The sequence below is a fragment of the Asparagus officinalis genome, chromosome 7 (genome assembly GCF_001876935.1).
Source record: "Asparagus officinalis chromosome 7, Aspof.V1, whole genome shotgun sequence".
Classification (NCBI taxonomy): domain Eukaryota; kingdom Viridiplantae; phylum Streptophyta; class Magnoliopsida; order Asparagales; family Asparagaceae; genus Asparagus; species Asparagus officinalis.
Window position 1 is genome coordinate 151,147,606 of NC_033800.1, and position 18,487 is coordinate 151,166,092.

Sequence of the window (18,487 nt, forward strand, 5' to 3'; positions counted from 1 at the left end):
CCACAAAATAGGCGATCAAGTTGAGGGCGATCCCCCACCAAATGGTCCCAAATATGTAACCGGAGAAGTTTTGCATGCGACGCAGGAAGCGGACGGAGTGGTAGATCTTCGGCAGGTACTGAAACAGAAACATTATTAAGAACACCGCCATCACTGCTGTCGTCGACCCCTCCCTTATCAGACCCGGTGCCGCTACCCACAGTATCACCTGCAATTAATTACCATTCACCTCAAACTTACTGCTTAATTACCCACCGTAAAAAAAGAATATCCCCTAAGATTTGACCTCAAGCTTAATTTCATCAATTAACTAACGATCATTCAAGCCAACGGTACCGCCCTCAAGAAATTAATGCTCCTAATCTACAACTTAATAATATATAAGGGGGCCGACAGGAAGGAAAAAAAACTATTCGTACGTAATTAAATTTTCACTACTTCTGCTTGTTGCGAAAGGAAAATGATTTAAGGACTCAAAATATGGGACCAAGGGAGGGGACAGGTGAGGTGTCCCCTTCCTATTGCATAATGACAATAGGGAGGGACACCTCACCTGTCCCCTCCCTTGGTCCCATATTTTGGGTTCCTGTAGCAACACTCGTTGCGAAATTAATGCCTCATGATGTGTTGTTTCAGCGATCTTACTGCGTACGTAATAAAGATGGACATCTTAATTAATCACAAGCTATATAGCTCTATTATTATATTCACGAAACCTTACATTAATTATACGCCGACAAAAACTAAGGATCTTATCTAATTAATTAACAATAAACAAATAATTGATCAATTAATAATGAATTTGTCGTGTGAAGAAACTAGCAACGAGACACACTAATAAAACAGAACTTCTACATGATCAGTTCAGTGAATCACTGGAAATTATACATGTTTAGAGGGGGAAAAAAAAAACGCACCTGCATGACTGGTAATATGACAAATAAATCGAGAAGCAAGCCCTTGCAAGACTTTGTGAATTTGTAACCCCTTGGCTCCTCCGCATCCTCCGAGTGCCTCCCGGTGACGATATTCCTCAACTTTGTCCACGCGTTCCACACGTGCAGCGCGTCGATCATGCACCGCAGCACTGTCACCGTCACCGTCGACGAACAGGCACGAGTCATGGGCTCTGCTTATGGACACGGCGATGTAGAGGAAGAAGCGGGTCGACTACGGCCGCCGCCGCGCACGTCAGCAGAATAGCCCGGTTCCATGCCTGGGGCCCACGCTCTTGACACGCGTCGGGCCGTTCGGTGCGCGGCCCTACCGTGTCCTCAGGTCCTCGTCGGGCGGTGGCGGAGGGTTTGCGAAGGAGAGACATCAATTAGCATGCGTATGTGCGATATCTCTCAATATATTCGGTGGAGGGAGGGAGCTGATCAGAGACGGCAAGAATGATGATTGTGTGTACATGGTATGGGTCCTGGTGATTGCTGGATTTACAAAATTGCCCTCTCCTTTGGCTGCATCCGAGATTAATCCTTTCGTTGTCTGGAAGGACTAGCTAGGAGCTAAAAAAAAGAAAAAGAAATGGGCCAAAAATCGTGATGAGCGCATCGGCCTAAAATAGTGCGGGGTGAGTACTTGAGTATTTGTTCACGACGTACTTGCTGAGTATACGTACGTACTCCTAACTTGTGGAGATTTTTCTTTTTCACCCATGAAAAAGTAAATTTTACGTTTATTTTTTTGTGAGACAAATTAAAATATCAAGTTCACGGCGAGTATAATCGTCCGAACTAAATTTACAATCACTAATCAGAAACTTTGAGCCTGCGTGCTCCGACGAGTGTGTATTAATTCTATACGTACATACATACCTATCCCCCAAATTAAGCTAGCATTGGGATGAGGAATATAAAAGGGAAGGGCATATTCGCGTCTGTGTGTACGTATATATGATGTGTACGTGGATCGCGAGCCGAGTAAGCTAGCTATCATCGCAAGCCAAAAAGATAAAAACGGCCAAAAACAAGACAATTTCCTCGCACTTTCCTCTTTTTTGTTGGCTACCCACCCACCGTATCAATAATTCTACCCTCTGCTCGATCATTTCGTGCCCGCGTGTCCTTTTAGCACATGTACGCGGCCGTAGGAAGCAGCTTTTCATTGCTAGTAAAAGCCAATTAATTAATTAACTCTCTTTTTTCCTTTTTTTTTTTTGTCCCTTCCTCTCTCTCTCTCCGGCCCGTACAGTACAGTAAATAATAAGTATATATGTCTCCCGACTTTAATTACCATCACCCGTCGCAGCTAGCTAGCTAGCATTTTGTAGTAAGTTAGTTTCAGTGCATGAGATAGCTTCATGAAATTAATTAAATTGTGACGATCACGCCTTGCCTCCCATTAGCTAGATACATCATATCACAATTCAGAACTAGCTAGTAGTCTTGTTCAGACAATTATTAATTGTATAATTTCTTTATCGTACGTACGTGCTGGTACATATATATCTTGTAGATGAACTGATCAAACCGATCGGCGTGTATAGAGAAATCCGGCCAGCTGCTAGCTAGGGGAGGGACAGCTCATCTCCGTTGGGCTTGGGAGAGGTCAGCAGAACAGCGTAGTGCAAAAAAAGGTCGATTTTGCTAAAATCCCCTATTTTTGCACGGGACTACTAGTCCCGTGCAAAAAAATCCCCAACTTCCTCCATCTTCTACTCCCTCTCCGCCCCTCCAACACGCCAGCTGGATCGCCATCGCGGCCCACGTGCGCCACCCAGGCGAGTAGTACCGGGCGCTCCTCTTCGCCTTGTCGTTCGTGAACACGTAGCGGAAGTGTTGAGTCACGTACTTCACGTCGCCGGCCTCCAGCCCGAAGGCCTCGGTTGTCTCGAGAGTGACCAGCGTGGATGACGACTGGGGCAAGCGCTCGATGAAAGGACGGCGAAGGCACCACGACAACAGCTCGTCGCCGCTGAAGTTGCCGGGGCCGAGCATGCAGCAGCTCTTGACGCCGTCGCGGAGGAGCTGGCTGCTCTGGAGGTGGCCTCTCACTATGAACAGCATCGCAGCAGCTCTTGACGCCGTCGCGGAGGAGCTGGCTGCTCTGGAGGTGGCCTCTCACTATGAACAGCATCCTGTGTACCGGGTCGCCTTCTCTAGTGATCTGATCGAATTTAATTAATTAATTAAACGAATAATGAATGAATTAGGTCGGTCGGTCGGTCGCGAAAATTAAGAAGGGAATTTAAGTGCTAACTAATTAGTTAATTAATTAAGCTGATCGAGAGCGCACGGAGCTCGATCGACTTACGGTTTCTCCCCTGGGAAAGATGAGGGACTTGACCCTGTCACATATGTTCTCTAGGACCAAGTCATCCATGTGCTGGAACAAGGGGACCTGCACATTTTTCAATAATATATATAAGCGCGAGCGACATTATTAATTGTTATTTATTTTATTCGCTCGATCCGATCCGATCCGATCGAGCGATTCATTCAATTAATATATCGCATGCGTGGGAGTACTACTACTGATGCAAACTAACACTGGCCGGACACGCACCTGGCGCACAAGATCGAGGCAGAGCTGGTACTTGATGTCCCTCCGGAGTCCATCGGGCAGCGAACGGATCATCTGGTACTCATCCACGCCCCTCATCGCTGCCCATCGCTGCCGCTCGAGGCAACCTCCTCCGCCGCATCCACCACTCCAAACTCCGCATTTTCAGATGGACCGATTGCTTCTTCGACGTCGTTGTGTGCAGGAACACCTTCGGCAATTAATTACGAGATCCCACGCATCAGTATGCGGTGTGCACGTACCGTTCAACGCCACACTAGATTGAAGGCACGGCGCAGTAAGTCTTACCTTGATGTTTCCGATCAACATTGTAACCAAAAGGAGGCCTATCGTAATGATAATGATATTGAAGACGATTTCGGACCAATTTGCTGAGCTCTCTAGCGCGCCTCCGAAGGTGCTGGAAAATTAATTAACCCACCGATATATAGGAGAATATATATATACATGTTCAGAATATTCTCTTATTACATAAAAAAGTATGCCTGTCATCTTGAATTGACCATCGACAATTCTAAACGTAATAATCAGCGCAAATTAAACATTCACCTTAGAGTCATTAAGCCCCATAGCAGAGGAAGAAGTATCTTCTCTAGCCGGCTTGTGTTGGTGAACAAAAGAACCGCCCACCTAAACGCGCCGTAATCGTACTGATTTCTACTGTCGAGGCACGTGGCCCTCGCACTCGCGTCCTTGGCCCAATCCAATCTCTCCTTACCCTCGACCGCTGTTGCTGTTCCGTAATATATTGGGCTAATGCATCCCACCATGGCGGGGCTGCACCCTGTGTTGGCCACGCATCGCTCGTTAAGGCACTTTGTTGCCCTCTGGATTCCCAGCAAGTACCAGCACCCACCTATTGCCTGTCCATGATCAACTAATTTGCATGATATATATTTTAGCAATTGTCAGGGTTTGAAAAGATTGAGCCTGTTTCTCAAGCTTAATCTTTTGATTGGTGAGGATAACATATATGCATGAAGCGTACGTATCATGTCGTTCCTAACATATGTGCACAGAAACAGAATACTAGCTACTACTCTTTTTTCTTCGAGTGGTGCCGCTAATTTATACCCGAGATCTACCCTATCCGGGTAACATGATCTGGTATATATTGTCTGCTAATTAGGGTTGAAAAATAAATAAAATGAAAATATTAATGTTTGTAGAATTTGTTGGATTACTGACATGAGAAGCAACCAGGTAGGCAATGAAGTTGAGGGCAATCCCCCACCAAATAGTCCCAAATATGTAGCCGGATACGTTCTGCATCCTGCGCAAGAAACAAATCGAATGGTAGATCTTGGGCACGTACTGGAACAGGAAGACGATCAGGAATACATTCATGGCCATCATCGTCTCTCCTTTTCTTATCAATGCTGGAACTGCTATCCACAACGCAACCTGTAACATCTTCTTAGATGTTAGCATTGGTATTCAGCGCAACCTGCAGTCACTTTATAGATCCTTACCTGAGGTGCAGGGAGAATCACAAAGAGATCGAAGAAAAAGCCCTTCTTCGACATCAAGTAATCAACTGTTGCAGCACGAACACTTGCCTTAGCATCCGTCCCTCTCTCCTCCTCGGCTACTGATACTGAATTACAACGTCTCATATTGTATGCAGTCTTGATCCTCATCCACATGCTCCACAAGTGCACTGTATCTGTCATGCATCGAAGCAGCGTCACACTCAGCGCGAACCACCCATCAACAAAGAGGCACATCTGAGGGCCGCTGATAGACAGCGCGTAGAAGAAGAGAGGGTCGACTAGGAGACCTGCAGCGCTGACTAAAAGAAATGCACGATTCAATTCTTGCACCCACTTAGACTGAGGACCAATTAGACCACCTCCACCATGAGATCGGATTCCCCTCCTTGAAGTTGCAACATCGGTCAAGCCACTAGGGTGCTTTGGTGCATGTGAACTCCCCTCATCATCGGACCATCCATTGTTGATATGGATGTAGGAAGGGTATGTGGAGTCTGCCATGCCCAGGGCAATTGAAGCTGACATGAGGAAGTTCAGTCGGAGTTATTTTCAGTAAAAGAATCGAGAGCCTGATGTTGGACATTATTGGTAAGAACATGAGAATGTATGATGAGGGTGATGGCATCCTAAGGAGACACTCTAAAGATGCTGTTGTAAGTGCATTTGGTACTCTGATGTCCTTATTTAGGGAATGGACAAGTGCTGCCTTGCCTCTAATTTTGAAATGGCATGAGTTACATGACAAAAAAAAAAAAAAGTTGAACGCATAGATACTTCTCAGCAATGAATTTTTTGTTTGTTAATTACATATGTAACCGTGCAAGCATCAAAAGAGTATTCTATGAACTGCCATACTATACATATGAAAGGAATGGCAGTAATCTTCATTTTTCAGGAAATTTCCCAAAACAATACATATTCTGCAAAATGACAAATAGGGTGTACGACTTGCAGAAACAGCTCTCTTTCTGTCAGCTGATCATCATCATCTATTCACTCCTTCACTTCGATCTCTTCATCCCCCTTTCGAAGAGACTTTAATTTAGACACCATGACTGAGAAGGGGGAGGAAAACTCTCAAATGGAGGATCAGCTCAAGCATCAGATATTCGTTTCCTAGAGGTTAAAGATTCCTACTGTAATCTAGCACTGAGTTCTGAGAGAATTATTATATCAAACATAACTTCCTCCTGATAAAACATTTGTTGCTATTTTAGTTGGCCCAACAGCTTTTGTTGCTGGCTCATTTGCTACCAGGCCCAGTTCCCCTTGATATTTGTTTCAGCCTATACCTAAATGTTTCACCTCCTACCCGATGGTACTCACCCCCCTTTTCCATACCTGTGTCCGGTCGGCTGCCGCTGCGAGTCCCATCTCTGATCCCTGTAGGTCGGCTCCTACCATTCGTATCATTAGCCTTCTCTCCGTGTCGGCTGCCCCCTTCACTATTTAAGTCAAGGGGATGGTAGTAGCTCGGAGAGAGAGCAGGAGGAGCGATGGCGGTGAGAAGAAATTTGAGCTTTGTGCTCTCCTCTGATTTGTGCGATCCCCCTCTCTTTTTGTGAACTTTGTGCTCCTGTGAGCTTTGTGCTCTCACCCTTTGTGCGACCCCTTCAACCTCTGAGAGAGTGATTCCTCTTTTGTGTCTTGGTGGTGCACTGCGAGAGAGAACAAGAACTGAATAGAAGCAGGCTTCTAAGCCAAACAGCGACATTGATTCTCTACAGTGGTATCAGAGCCTCGTTGAGTCGTCACCGTTCCCGCCCCCTCTCGTTTCTGGCCCTTGCCGTCGATCTTCTGTCTGAAACCCTAACCTTAGTTTCAGTTCTCTTGTCTGAAACCCTAACATGTTGAGGCGCTCTCGTCTCATCTCGACGCTTCCGCCGCGTTGCTCGATGCCATCACTGCCGAAGTCGACCGCCTCTCCCAACACCACCGGACCGCCGCGTGGGTAAGGTTAAAACTCTCTCCCTAGAGTTTCGCTCAGGTATATTGACTGAAAACCCAACTCTTCAGTTATCTAGTTGCTGGAAAATTATTTCCTGTTTTTTGTTTTTTGCTCGTGCCAGTTGCTGTGATACCCTTGCTTATTTCTCCTGTGTGAAGTATATCTGCTGCTAATAATTATGGTATGGTTCAATATGGTATGGTTCCGTTCCGTTCAACAGAAAATCTGATTTTAGCATTTGGAAACAAAAAATAAAATGTATTTTAATTCAACAGAAGTCATTTAGGGCTGTTGATCAGACCTATTTGACTTCTGACACTGAAGAAAAGAGAGCTAAAATGAACGAAAATGCTTGTTCCATAATTTATTTGAACTTATCTGACTCTGTGCTTAGAAAAGTTTGAATTTTAGAATCTGCTAAAACCCTTTGGGATAAACTTGAAGAACTCTATACTGAAACCTCTTTGCCCAGTAAAATGTTTTCGCTTGAAAAAAAATTCAAATTTAGATTGGATATATCTAAGGACATTGAGGAGAACCTAGATGTTTTTACAAAACTTATTTCAGATATTAAGTTAACTGGTGATAAACATATAGACGACTATACTCCTATTGCCCTTCTAAATGTTATTCCTGACTCATATAGTGATGTAAAATCTGCTATTAAATATGGTAGAGATGAGGTTACCTTGACATTGTGATCAATGGTCTTAAGAGTAAGGAATTAGATTTAAAACATTCTGGGGGAAATAAAAATTCTGGTGAGGTTATGCATGTGAGGGGTAGGCCTCAGAATAGGTCTAATAACCAAAAGAATACTAGTAATGGGGAATCAAGTAAGAAAAAAATTAAAAATGGAAGGGGTAGATCTAAGTCCAGGTTTAAAGTTAAAAAATGCTATAATTGTCATGAAACTGGTCACTTTATTAGAGATTGTTCTAAGCCTAAGAAAAATCAGCAAAATGATCATGCTAATATGGCTGTCTGTGAGGGGAAAATGGGTGAAATTTCCATGATTAATAATCTGTGTGATTATGCATATTTGAACTCTGTGTTATCTGATCCTTTGTGTAAATCAGATTGGTTGGTAGACTCTGGTTGTACTTTTCATATGACTCCTTTTAAAAACTTGTTTTCAAACTACAAGAAAATAGAGAATGGCTTTGTGTCAATGGAAAATAAAAAAAATACAATATTTTAGGATCTGGTGATGTATGCATTAGATTTTCTTCTGGTTCTGTGTTTACTTTGAAGGATGTTAGGCATGTTCCTGATTTACGTTATAACTTGATTTCTTGTGCATATCTAGAAAATGATGGTTTAGAGGGAAAATGGGGTAAATGGGTTATGAAAATTATGAAAGGGTTGATTGTTATTTTTTACTGCTGAAAAACAAAATAACTTGTATGTTTGTCATGCTGAACCAATACTTGATTCTGTTAACTCTGTGATAGGTGATAAATCTGTTTTATGGCATAATAGATTAGGTCACATGAGTAATAAAGGATTAGAAATTTTGCATAAAGGAGGTCACTTTGATAGTGATAAAATATCCCACATCCCTTACTGTGAATCTTGTGTGTTAGGAAAACAACATAGGGTTAGTTTTCCTACTTCTTCCTTTTCTAATCAGTCTAAGTGCACTAATGTACTTGAATATTTGCATGCTGATGTATGGGGTCCCTATAGTGTGCCTACGCATGGAGGGAACCAATATTTTCTTTTCATAATTGATGATTATTCTAGGAAAGTTTGGGTTTTACTCATGAAACAAAAATCTGAAGTTTTTGATAAATTTAAAAACTGAAAAATTATGATTGAAAACCAAACGGGAAAGAAAATTAAAACTCTTCGGACAGACAATGGTCTTGAGTTTTGTAACAAACAATTGAATGATTTGTGTACTACTTGGGGTATTAAAAGGCATAAATCTGTTCCCTATACACCCCAGCAGAATGAGATTGCTGAAAGGATGAATAGAACTCTCTTAGAGAGGGTGAGGGCTATGTTGGCCACATCTGGGCTCTCCAAGAAGTTCTGAGGAGAAGTTGTTTGTACTGTGGCCTATTTGATTAATAGATCTCCTTCTGTTCCCTTAGGAGGGAAATGCCCTGAACTTGTGTTCACGGGCAAGCCTCTTGATTTAAATAATTTGAGAATTTCCGGGAGTGCTGGCTATGTGCATCAAAAGATTGATAAGTTAGAACCTATATCTAAGAAATGTGTTTTCTTAGGATATCCTGAAGGGGTAAAAGGTTATAGGCTTTGGAATAAGAGTGAACCGGGGTTTAAGATAGTGATAAGCAGAGATGTTGTTTTTAATAAAAATGAATTTCCTTGTTTACCTTTATATGTTCCTATTCCTAAAGATGATGCTCCAAATGAGGTGGAGCAAATGCATATTATTAATCAACCCAAATCACTTCCTGAAGAAAAATTAAATGATATAATTATTGAAAATCAAGATGAGATTATTCCTAATAAGGTGGAGCATGATATGCAGGAAATAGATAACATGCATGATTTGAATGATTATCAACTCACTAGGGATAGAAATAAAAGAACCATTAGGAAACCTGAAAGATATAGAGATTGTAATTTGATTGATTATAATATGTCTGAGTTTGCCTTTAATGTGTTTGAATTCCTTGAGTGCAATGAACCTAAGACTTATAGAGAAGCATTAAGGTCAAAATATTCTGAAGAATGGATTAGTGCTATGAACAGCGAGATGGAATCCCTAAGAATTAACAAAACATGGAAACTTGTTCCTAAACCCGCTAGTTGTTCTGTAGTGAACTGTAAGTGACTATTTAAGGTGAAACAAGAATCTGAAAGTGTTAGGTTTAAGGCTAGGTTAGTAGCTAAGGAATTTACTCAAAAGGAGGGAATTGATTATGCTGAAATTTTTCCTCCTGTTGTCAAATTCACTATTGTTAGAATTATGCTTGCTTTAGTTGCTAATTTTAATTGGGAACTAAAACAAATGGATGTAACTACTACTTTCTTGCATGGTGATCTTGATAAAAAAATTTTGTATGCACCAACCTGAGGGCTTTGTGGACCCTAAATTATCTGATCATGTGTGTTTGTTAAAAAAGGCTTTGTATGGTTTAAAACAATCACCTAGGCAATGGAATATTAGATTTGATAAATGCCTGTAATCTTTAAAGTTTAAAAGGAGTTCTGCTGATCATTGCCTGTATTATAAGAATATAGACTATGTGCCTGTATTTCTTGTAATTTATGTGGATGACATGTTGATTGTTAGTCCTTGTTTGAAGTCTATTGAGCATGTTCAAAAATATCTTTGTGAAAATTTTGACATGAAAGACTAAGGTGATGCTAAAAGAATCCTAGGCATGAATATTATTAGGGACAAAAACAAATCAACTCTAGTTTTAAACCAAAGTTCATATGTTGAAAATTTTTTGAGTAAATTCTCTATGTCTGATGCCAAATCTGTGAATGTGCCTCTTGCTTCCCATTTTGTGTTAAGTAAGGATCAGTCCCCCAAGACTGAAACTGAAATAAATGATATGAAGAAGGTGCCATATTCGAATGTTATAGGATCGGTCATGTATCTCATGGTTAGTACTAGGCCTGACATTGCATATGCGGTTAGTTGTTTGAGTAGATACATGTCAAACCTGGTATGCCTCATTGGAATGCCTTGAAATGGCTTTTAAGATATTTGAAATTCTCTGTCAATGTAGGATTAACCTTCTCTAAGTGTTCTGAATGTGTTAAACGTGTTGGCTATGTAGATTCCAATTATGCAAATGATAGAGATAATAGAAAACCTACTACTTCCTATGTGTTTACTTTGTGTGGCTCTTGCATAAGTTGAAAATCTCAACTACAACCCATTGTTGCTTTATCTACTACTGAATCTGAGTATGTTGCTACCACTAAAGCTTTTAAAGAAGCTATTTGGCTTAGGGGCCTTATATCTGAAATTGGTTTTCTTGATAAAAATATGGTTGTATTTTTTGATAGTCAATCTGCTATTCAACTTTGCAAAAATCATGTTTTTCATGATAGAACTAAACATATTGATGTTAGATTTTATTACATCCGAGATATAGTTAAAAATGGTATTGTCAAGTTAGAGAAAATTCCCTCAGAATTTTATCCTGCTGACATGGGTACTAAGTGTTTGCCTGCTGAAAAATTTATATTGTGTCAAAGAATCTTGAATTTTAACTTTGGGTAATTTTTTCTTTGCTTTGTGTGTTGACTTTGTGGCCTATTAGCTTGCTTTGTGCTTGTTAGTAGCTTTGTGATTTTTTCCCTTTGAACTCGATGACCGTTTGGTAGAGTTCGGTCCTTTGTGGACTTGGTATGCTTTGTGATTTTACCCCGATCTTTGTGATTTGAGTTTACTTTGTGTATTCTCTCCCATTGCTTGTATCTTTTTTGTGATCATACAGGTAATGGTTTGGCGATGATGAGTCCTGCAGTTCCGTGTTTTTTCTCTGTGCACTACCTTGGGCCAAAGGTGGAGATCGTTGCTATTTTTGTTGCCCAACAGCTTTTGTTGCTGGCCCATTTGCTACCAGGCCCAGTTCCCCTTGATATTTGTTTCAGCCTATACCTAAATGTTTCACCTCCTACCCGATGGTACTCACCCCATTTCCCATATCTGTGTCTGGTCGGCTGTCGCTGCGAGTCCCATCTCTGATCCCTGTAGGTCGGCTCCTACCATTCGTATCCTTAGCCTTCTCTCTGTGTCGGCTGCCCCCATTCACTATTTAAGTCAAGGAGATGGTAGTAGCTCGGAGAGAGAGAGCAGGAGGAGCGACGACGGTGAGAATAAATTTGAGCTTTGTGCTCTCCTCTGATTTGTGCGATTCTCCTCTCTCTCTCTCTGTGAGCTTTGAGCTCCTGTGAGCTTTGTGTTCTCACCCTTTGTGAGTCCCCTTCAACCACTGAGAGGGTGATTCCCCTTTTGTGTCTTGGTGGTGCACTGCGAGAGAGAACAGGAACTAAATAGAAGCAGGCTTCTGAGCCAAACAACGACATCGATTCTCTACGACATTAATTCGACAGAGCACCCCAGACACATAATTGTTACTTGTTAGCCCCTCTCCCTCTCCCGTAGATGGTAGATTCCATATCATTGATTAACAAATTGATAGAAAACCAAGCACATACTTGCGTTGTAACAATGCAGCATATCAGGGATTCGATTTATCCTATACTCAAAAATTTGCAGCATACTACATCTGTAAGCAAAATTGACAAATAACGTTGCCTTCAAAAATTGACTCGGTTCAAGCTCAAAAAATTGAAACAATAATTGCGGTTTTTACAGAAACATGAAAGGCAACAAATGCTTGTGGGCTGATCCAACCGTGATTAGCTTCTTAGATGCTGGCTCACATGCGACTCGAGTCCCTCCCAAATATGAATCTTCTCATCCAGTCAGATACAACGAGGAACCTTGTGCGCCAACTAACTTGCTTGCTGTGTGGGATAAGGAAAAATTATTATGATCTGACGTAAGACGATTATTGGAATTACAATTGCCAAATGTTTATCATAATAGAAGGAATATCCCACAGAAATTAGTTAGCTTGTAGTATATAGTTGCAAAAGTGAAGAAAGGAAAGCACATTACCTTGCGTATACTGAATACCAAAGCCACTGACTGCTATGGCCTATAGAAATCCAATCTCCTGGAAGTTGTGCAGCTGTTTGCTCTCCACCCAGGGGAGCAAATTGGCCCAGATGCCTATACCTTCATTTAAGTTGAAGGAAATGTATAAGCAAATCTGGTTATATGTAAGAGGAATGAGAAGGTCCTACGTTAAGAATTCAGGGGAAACCGAGAACGATAGAATTGGCACCTGAAAGGGCGAAACCGATGACGTCCCGTTTCTCTAATACGAGGAGGACCTTCAGGATTTTCATCGCGTTCCTTCATCTTGTTAAAGCACTGTGCAAGGTAAGTTCCTTGCTGTGCAGCAACCTGATGCATCATTTAACACGGAAAAAGCATGGAGAAATTATCAACTTATGATATATACTGTGCAATTGAAATCTTTAGACAGACAGTTATTCAGTCCAGTAGCATCAAATAATCATTATCATAAAATCACCTGAGCTGTTGGAGGAAGCATCTTGACTTGTGAATCGACATTAGAAAGAGCTTTCTTAAGGCGCTCAATGTCAAGTTCAATAGATTCTGTACCAGGATTGGAATCTGAATCCTTTAACAGATCTGAAACATCCTTCATGTGCTTGCTCTTAAGATAGAGTTCCAGCTGAGGGTATCTTTCAAAGATATCATCAAACACAACTTTGAGTTCTTTAACTGTTAATTTTCCAGAATTCTTTCTGTCTGCTTTCTGAAATATTGCAGAGACATCTTCCTGGAAACACATACCAGCAAGAAGTGAGCAAATACTAATTAATGAACTGCTGCAGAGGTACCGTCTTGGGATCGTACATACTAACATTTTAGGACAAAAAATACCAGGAAAATGAAAACATTGACATTATTAGTTGTGCCTTATGCTAGATTTCTAGACCTGCACATCCAATAGTCTTTGCACGAAGCATAAGCATCAAGCTAAAGCGATAAAGAGATGGTAATCTCCAACATTTGGTCTAATTTATTTTCAATGCGTGAGTCTAAGCACATCTATCTATATGGCTACTTTGGTTAAGAAAAACCTCTGTTGAGATGTCGGTTAACAAAGAATATCGATCTGGGAGGCTCTTAATTCTTATACTGAAAGATTATTTCCTATGTTAGAAAGACAATCATACGTTCGAGACAAGTAGTTTGCATATACGATTTGTAGTTAGCTCCTATATCAAGAACTAAGCCTCCGCTCTTGCAGTAACAGATGTAAAGCTATAAATGAAAATATATATGTACGTCAACATATAACAATGACAGTCCATATAGCCATTATATATATTAACTAAAGTTTAATTTTGCATACCAAGACTTTTCGTTGGTTTATAGTTCCACAATCACCAAGTGCGTACACATCATTGCATCCAAGTACTCTAAGCCATTCATCAGTTGCCAGTACACGCCTACCAGCCTGAACACAAGGAAAGACACGGTAATTAGAGAAGGCAGCAACATTTAATTAAGTTGCACCAACCGAGAAATAATTCACAGTAAATAAACTGCAGCCGTTGTTCGAATGGAATGACCTGGCCAATTTCTTTCATGAAGTCCAATATAATAGGACGGGTGCCGATGCCAGCAGACCAGACAGCCATGCCATAAGGCACTGAAATTTCTCCTGTTGATGGATTCGTCATAGTGATAGCCTTATCAGACACCTTGACAACTTTAAAGTTTGTTTTCACATCAATGCCATCCCTTTGGAATTTGTCTTCAGCGAATTCAGTAATCCTCTTGTCAAACCTAGAAGACATATATATAAAGGAAATTAATTTAGCACATTAAGACAACAAGTAATCCTCTTGCCAGACCTAGGCAACAGACCATAAATTAAGGATATCAGGAGGTTAAGACAAGAAATTAATCCTCGAGTCAAACTTAAGACACGGAGGATGCTAAGAGTTAGGACAACGTGGGAATGAGGGAAGAAATTAACTGTAGACCTACAACCATGCATGATAACGAGAAAAATATATAATCTGGAAACTATACAGTTTAAACCATGATATGATACTGCAGAATATTCTTCATTATAATCTGATCACGTTGGGGAGATTGCAATTTTTCTTTGGAGAGAAAATTGGAAATTAAGATATCCTCCAGGGTATTATTATAGTAAAGAATTTAAAAAAAAAAAAGAGATCTGAGTTGATAACAGTATTGAAGATCAGATGATTCCACGCAAAGCACTTACATGGTCAATATATGTCCACCGGCCTCAATCAATGATATTTTCACTAGATCTTGAATATTAGGATACAACTTGGCCAAATCTTCGGTAACAAAATCATGGAGTTCAGCTGCAAATTCTACACCAGTTGGGCCTCCGCCAATAACAATGAAATGTAGGGTCTTCCTCCTCTCTTCTTCATTAAGATTAGGAAGAGCTGCCTTCTGAATTCTCTGAGCATCCTCTATTTCCTGCACAAAGATATGTAGAATTTGCTGAGGCGTTATCGATTGATAGGGAATGGGATGGCACAGCTAACCATTATACCATCAATTAGCGTGTGATCTATTCATATATATGTGACATAAATAGTTAACCCAATGCCATTAAAACACCATCTATATTCTATCACCGACAAATTTATTATCTGCCTAATTAGCTAAAACTGAAACTGCACCTTTAGAAAATGACAATTCTCCGCCACACCAGGTGTGTTGAACGTATTTGGCCTAGCTCCAACCGCAATCACCAGGTAGTCATATTCTACTTCAAATTCACCGGTGCCATCTAAGTTTGTACCTACATTAGATCGACAGTGGACCTTCTTGCTTTTTGCATCAATCTTAAAACATTCAGCTTCCCAGAATTTGATGTCACCTTTCTTCTGGAAAAAACAACAATATAAAATCCGTTAAATTCATACGAAAACAGAATCTCACTGAAAAGTATACTTAATGTCACAACATATTCAGCAGCCCTTGTGCGGTCATTAAGAAGAAGACTACTCTAACTGTCTAGCAACTATTTGATTTTGCATGTACTATATATACGTATCAAAATTTGGCAATGGCCATATTACTGCAAAACATCACACACTTATATTAATACCATGTCTCCTATCAACTTGGCTTGACAGCACCATCATGTAGCCTTATTACTAGCTTGTTACTCATTGATATCTTCTTATTTTTCTCTAGATGAAGAGTACATCAAGTTTATGGATAAAAAGTAAAAAAAGTACCTTTCTAATGATGTTACGGATTGGTTCAGCGATGCTACGTGGTTCCACCGTTCCACATGTTACACTTGGTAACAAAGGGGTAAATGCAAAATAGTTACGAGGTGATACCACTTGTACATCATACAAGGAACTATCTACAGTTTTCAGGAAACTCATTCCAGCCCAACCAGTTCCGAGAACCACCACCTTCTTCTTGGTGGGTACTTGAGATGATTCATACCCATCTGACTTGGAATCAGCATATGCCACAAGTCCTCCACCGCTGCAAAGGAGAATACAAGACCTGTATATAGGGTGAGGTTCTAATAAAAACCTCCTTAGCCTAAAAACTAAAAGCCTATTTATTACACTAAATGCCATTAAAGAGTGTAATAAATGTCATTATTATACTGAATGCAATAAATAGGGGCAACAAACGAATCCAGATTTACTGGATTGAGTGAATCCAGTTTCACCTCACATAACTGAATCTGGATTCACTGATTCACTGCAGTAAATCTCGATTCACTCATATATAAGGTGAGGATTTCCAGTTGAAAAAACAAAGACACGTATGAGTGAATCTCGATTCACTGCAGTGAATCCAGATTCAGTTATGTGAAGTGTTTGTTTTTTGAAGAATAATAACATTTATTACAGTGAATCCAGATTAAGTTATGTGAGGTGTTTGTTTTTTGAAGAATAATGGCATTTATTGCACTCTTTAATGGCAGACAAATTTATTGCACTCTTTAATAATGGCATTAATTGCCATCACTGAATCTGGATTCACTGCAATATAAGCTCTAATCTCAACCATTGGATGAGATAGATCCAATGACCCACCAAGAGGTATAGCTAGGTTACTTTCGGTCTTAATTTTCATCCTTTTTCACTAAGGCTACATTAGTTTTACAACTCTTGTGCCTCGCCGGATTAGAAATATCCTAAACGTTTAAATACATCATGTTGAAGTCCAGATATATCTGTGATTTTTAAGTAAGGGATGTCAAAGAGGGTTAGGCATGATGTACTAAGACATGGAGCAAAAAGAGGATATTCCAGTTTGACCAAGGATATTCTTAATTTTAAGGCATTTACATGAATAACTTTTTTAAAGAGGGCATGTCTAACTTGTTGGTATGTATTTATTGAATGAGAATTTTTTTTTTTTTTTTGAAAAATTAATTGACAGGCCGTCTCCCTCCACAGACAACGGAAACCTTCTCTCCTAATAGTGATAGCATCATTCAAAACTCAATGACTTCTTGTATTTTCTCAGACAAAAAGGAAGAAAAAAAGTTATTGCCTTCCCTGCCGCAAAAGAAAACTTACCTTGAAATCTCCTTTTTAAGTGTTTATTTTTTGCTCAACCATTTAGTTCAACATTAATATTCATATAACAACCTCTTAGAAAATTACTATAGCTCGCTTCCAACTTAAAAGTAATTTCTAACCAGTACGTACTAAAAAAAAAGTTACTCTAATTCTCAGACAAATTAATATGAGAGGCGCCAAGCACTTTGATTCAAAATTAACCATTCTTTTGGCGAAGTATTCTATTTCTGAAATGCTACATTTTATAATAATAAAAAAATTGAATATCATTGGCAATGTGTCGCTTAGAAAAGGAGTTTTACTTATTAATTAGGTATAAAAAAAACACTCATATATATATATATATATATAGGTGCCTACAGTACTCATGTAACCGCAAGCAAAAAAGCTGCTAAGAAAATCTAAAACGAGCCCTTACACACTTTAAACTCATTAACAAAGGTAATTAACGTACTAAGGAAATTAAATCTATGTACGCCGAAGCAAACAATCCCCCCCCCCCCCCCCCCAAGAAAAATAATAATAAGGAATCATGGCGTCAGCATGAGTTAGGGTTTGATCAAAGTACTACCAATCGAAGTAGAGGAAGAGAAAGAGGAAAGATATATAACCTGACGGCGAAAACCACGACGAGCTTCGTGAACGTAGGATCCTTGAGAGCTCTCGAAGCCCGATCCAAGAAGAAAGCGCCGAATCGCATATCGTTAGTTAATTCTTTTTCCAGCCGAAATTTTTTATTTTTTTGGTGTTTAAAATAAAAAGGACGTCGTCAATATATCTATATATATAGAAAACAAAATAAATTGTTAAAGAGTAGAGGGAGGGAGGGAGTTTTAATAGGAGGAGCGACATCGACGGGGGAGTATAAATAGGAACACGCGTCTTATAGAAACCCTACAGGGGCCCCGCTGTCTAAGGCGATCCATGCCATATATGCATCGGCGATTCGGCGGACTCCTTACTTCTATATATTCACCCTCCTAATTATTATTATTATTTTTTTTTTTTTGGAGATACACGCGTTACGGGGGCCCACCCAGCCCCGGGGATCTTCTCACCTACACTTTTTTACACCCTAGCTACGTACGATGATTTGTTTTCATCGCATGAGCGGCTTCTTCTATTTTTGGAATTTAATGATGTTGCTGTTATGTGACCATGAATATTCACCTTTATATTTATGTGGCTTTTATTATGGGGTAGGTGCCCCGAATATGCTTTTTCCTTGATATGTCATGTCTTCTCGCAATGACTACAAATCAATTATGTATGCTTTCCCTGGATCATCCTTCTTCTTTTCCTTCTTAGGTTGGGAACCACTAGACTCACCTCCAGTTTGCTTGGCATCTCTCTTCGTCTC

At 40.1% G+C, this 18,487-nt stretch overlaps 3 protein-coding genes across 3 annotated transcripts in view; all 3 read right to left on the reverse strand.

Moving 5' to 3' along the window:
* The window catches only part of LOC109848003 (cyclic nucleotide-gated ion channel 4-like), a 3,876-nt gene extending 2,555 nt beyond the window's left edge, over positions 1-1,321 (reverse strand). The window contains 4 exon segments of the mRNA XM_020417255.1: positions 1-208; positions 918-1,098; positions 1,100-1,158; positions 1,160-1,321. The exon segment at positions 1-208 is cut by the window's left edge and continues 17 nt beyond it. Coding sequence (XP_020272844.1) covers positions 1-208; positions 918-1,098; positions 1,100-1,158; positions 1,160-1,321 — 610 coding nt within the window.
* LOC109848004 (cyclic nucleotide-gated ion channel 4-like) lies at positions 2,592-5,650 on the reverse strand. Its single transcript, XM_020417256.1, is given in 9 exon segments — positions 2,592-2,969; positions 3,040-3,111; positions 3,259-3,345; positions 3,511-3,628; positions 3,630-3,718; positions 3,817-3,928; positions 4,078-4,391; positions 4,717-4,932; positions 5,001-5,650. Coding segments are annotated over 9 exon segments (1,932 nt in total). The 5' UTR covers positions 5,547-5,650.
* Positions 12,150-17,866, reverse strand: LOC109850934 (external alternative NAD(P)H-ubiquinone oxidoreductase B3, mitochondrial-like). Its single transcript, XM_020421018.1, has 10 exons — positions 17,739-17,866; positions 15,811-16,072; positions 15,247-15,453; positions 14,814-15,040; positions 14,146-14,362; positions 13,926-14,030; positions 13,074-13,346; positions 12,822-12,943; positions 12,593-12,712; positions 12,150-12,438 (listed from the first exon to the last, which is right to left on the reverse strand). The coding sequence occupies exons 1-10, from the start codon at positions 17,825-17,827 to the stop codon at positions 12,351-12,353; spliced, it is 1,710 nt and encodes a 569-aa protein (XP_020276607.1). The 5' UTR covers positions 17,828-17,866; the 3' UTR covers positions 12,150-12,350.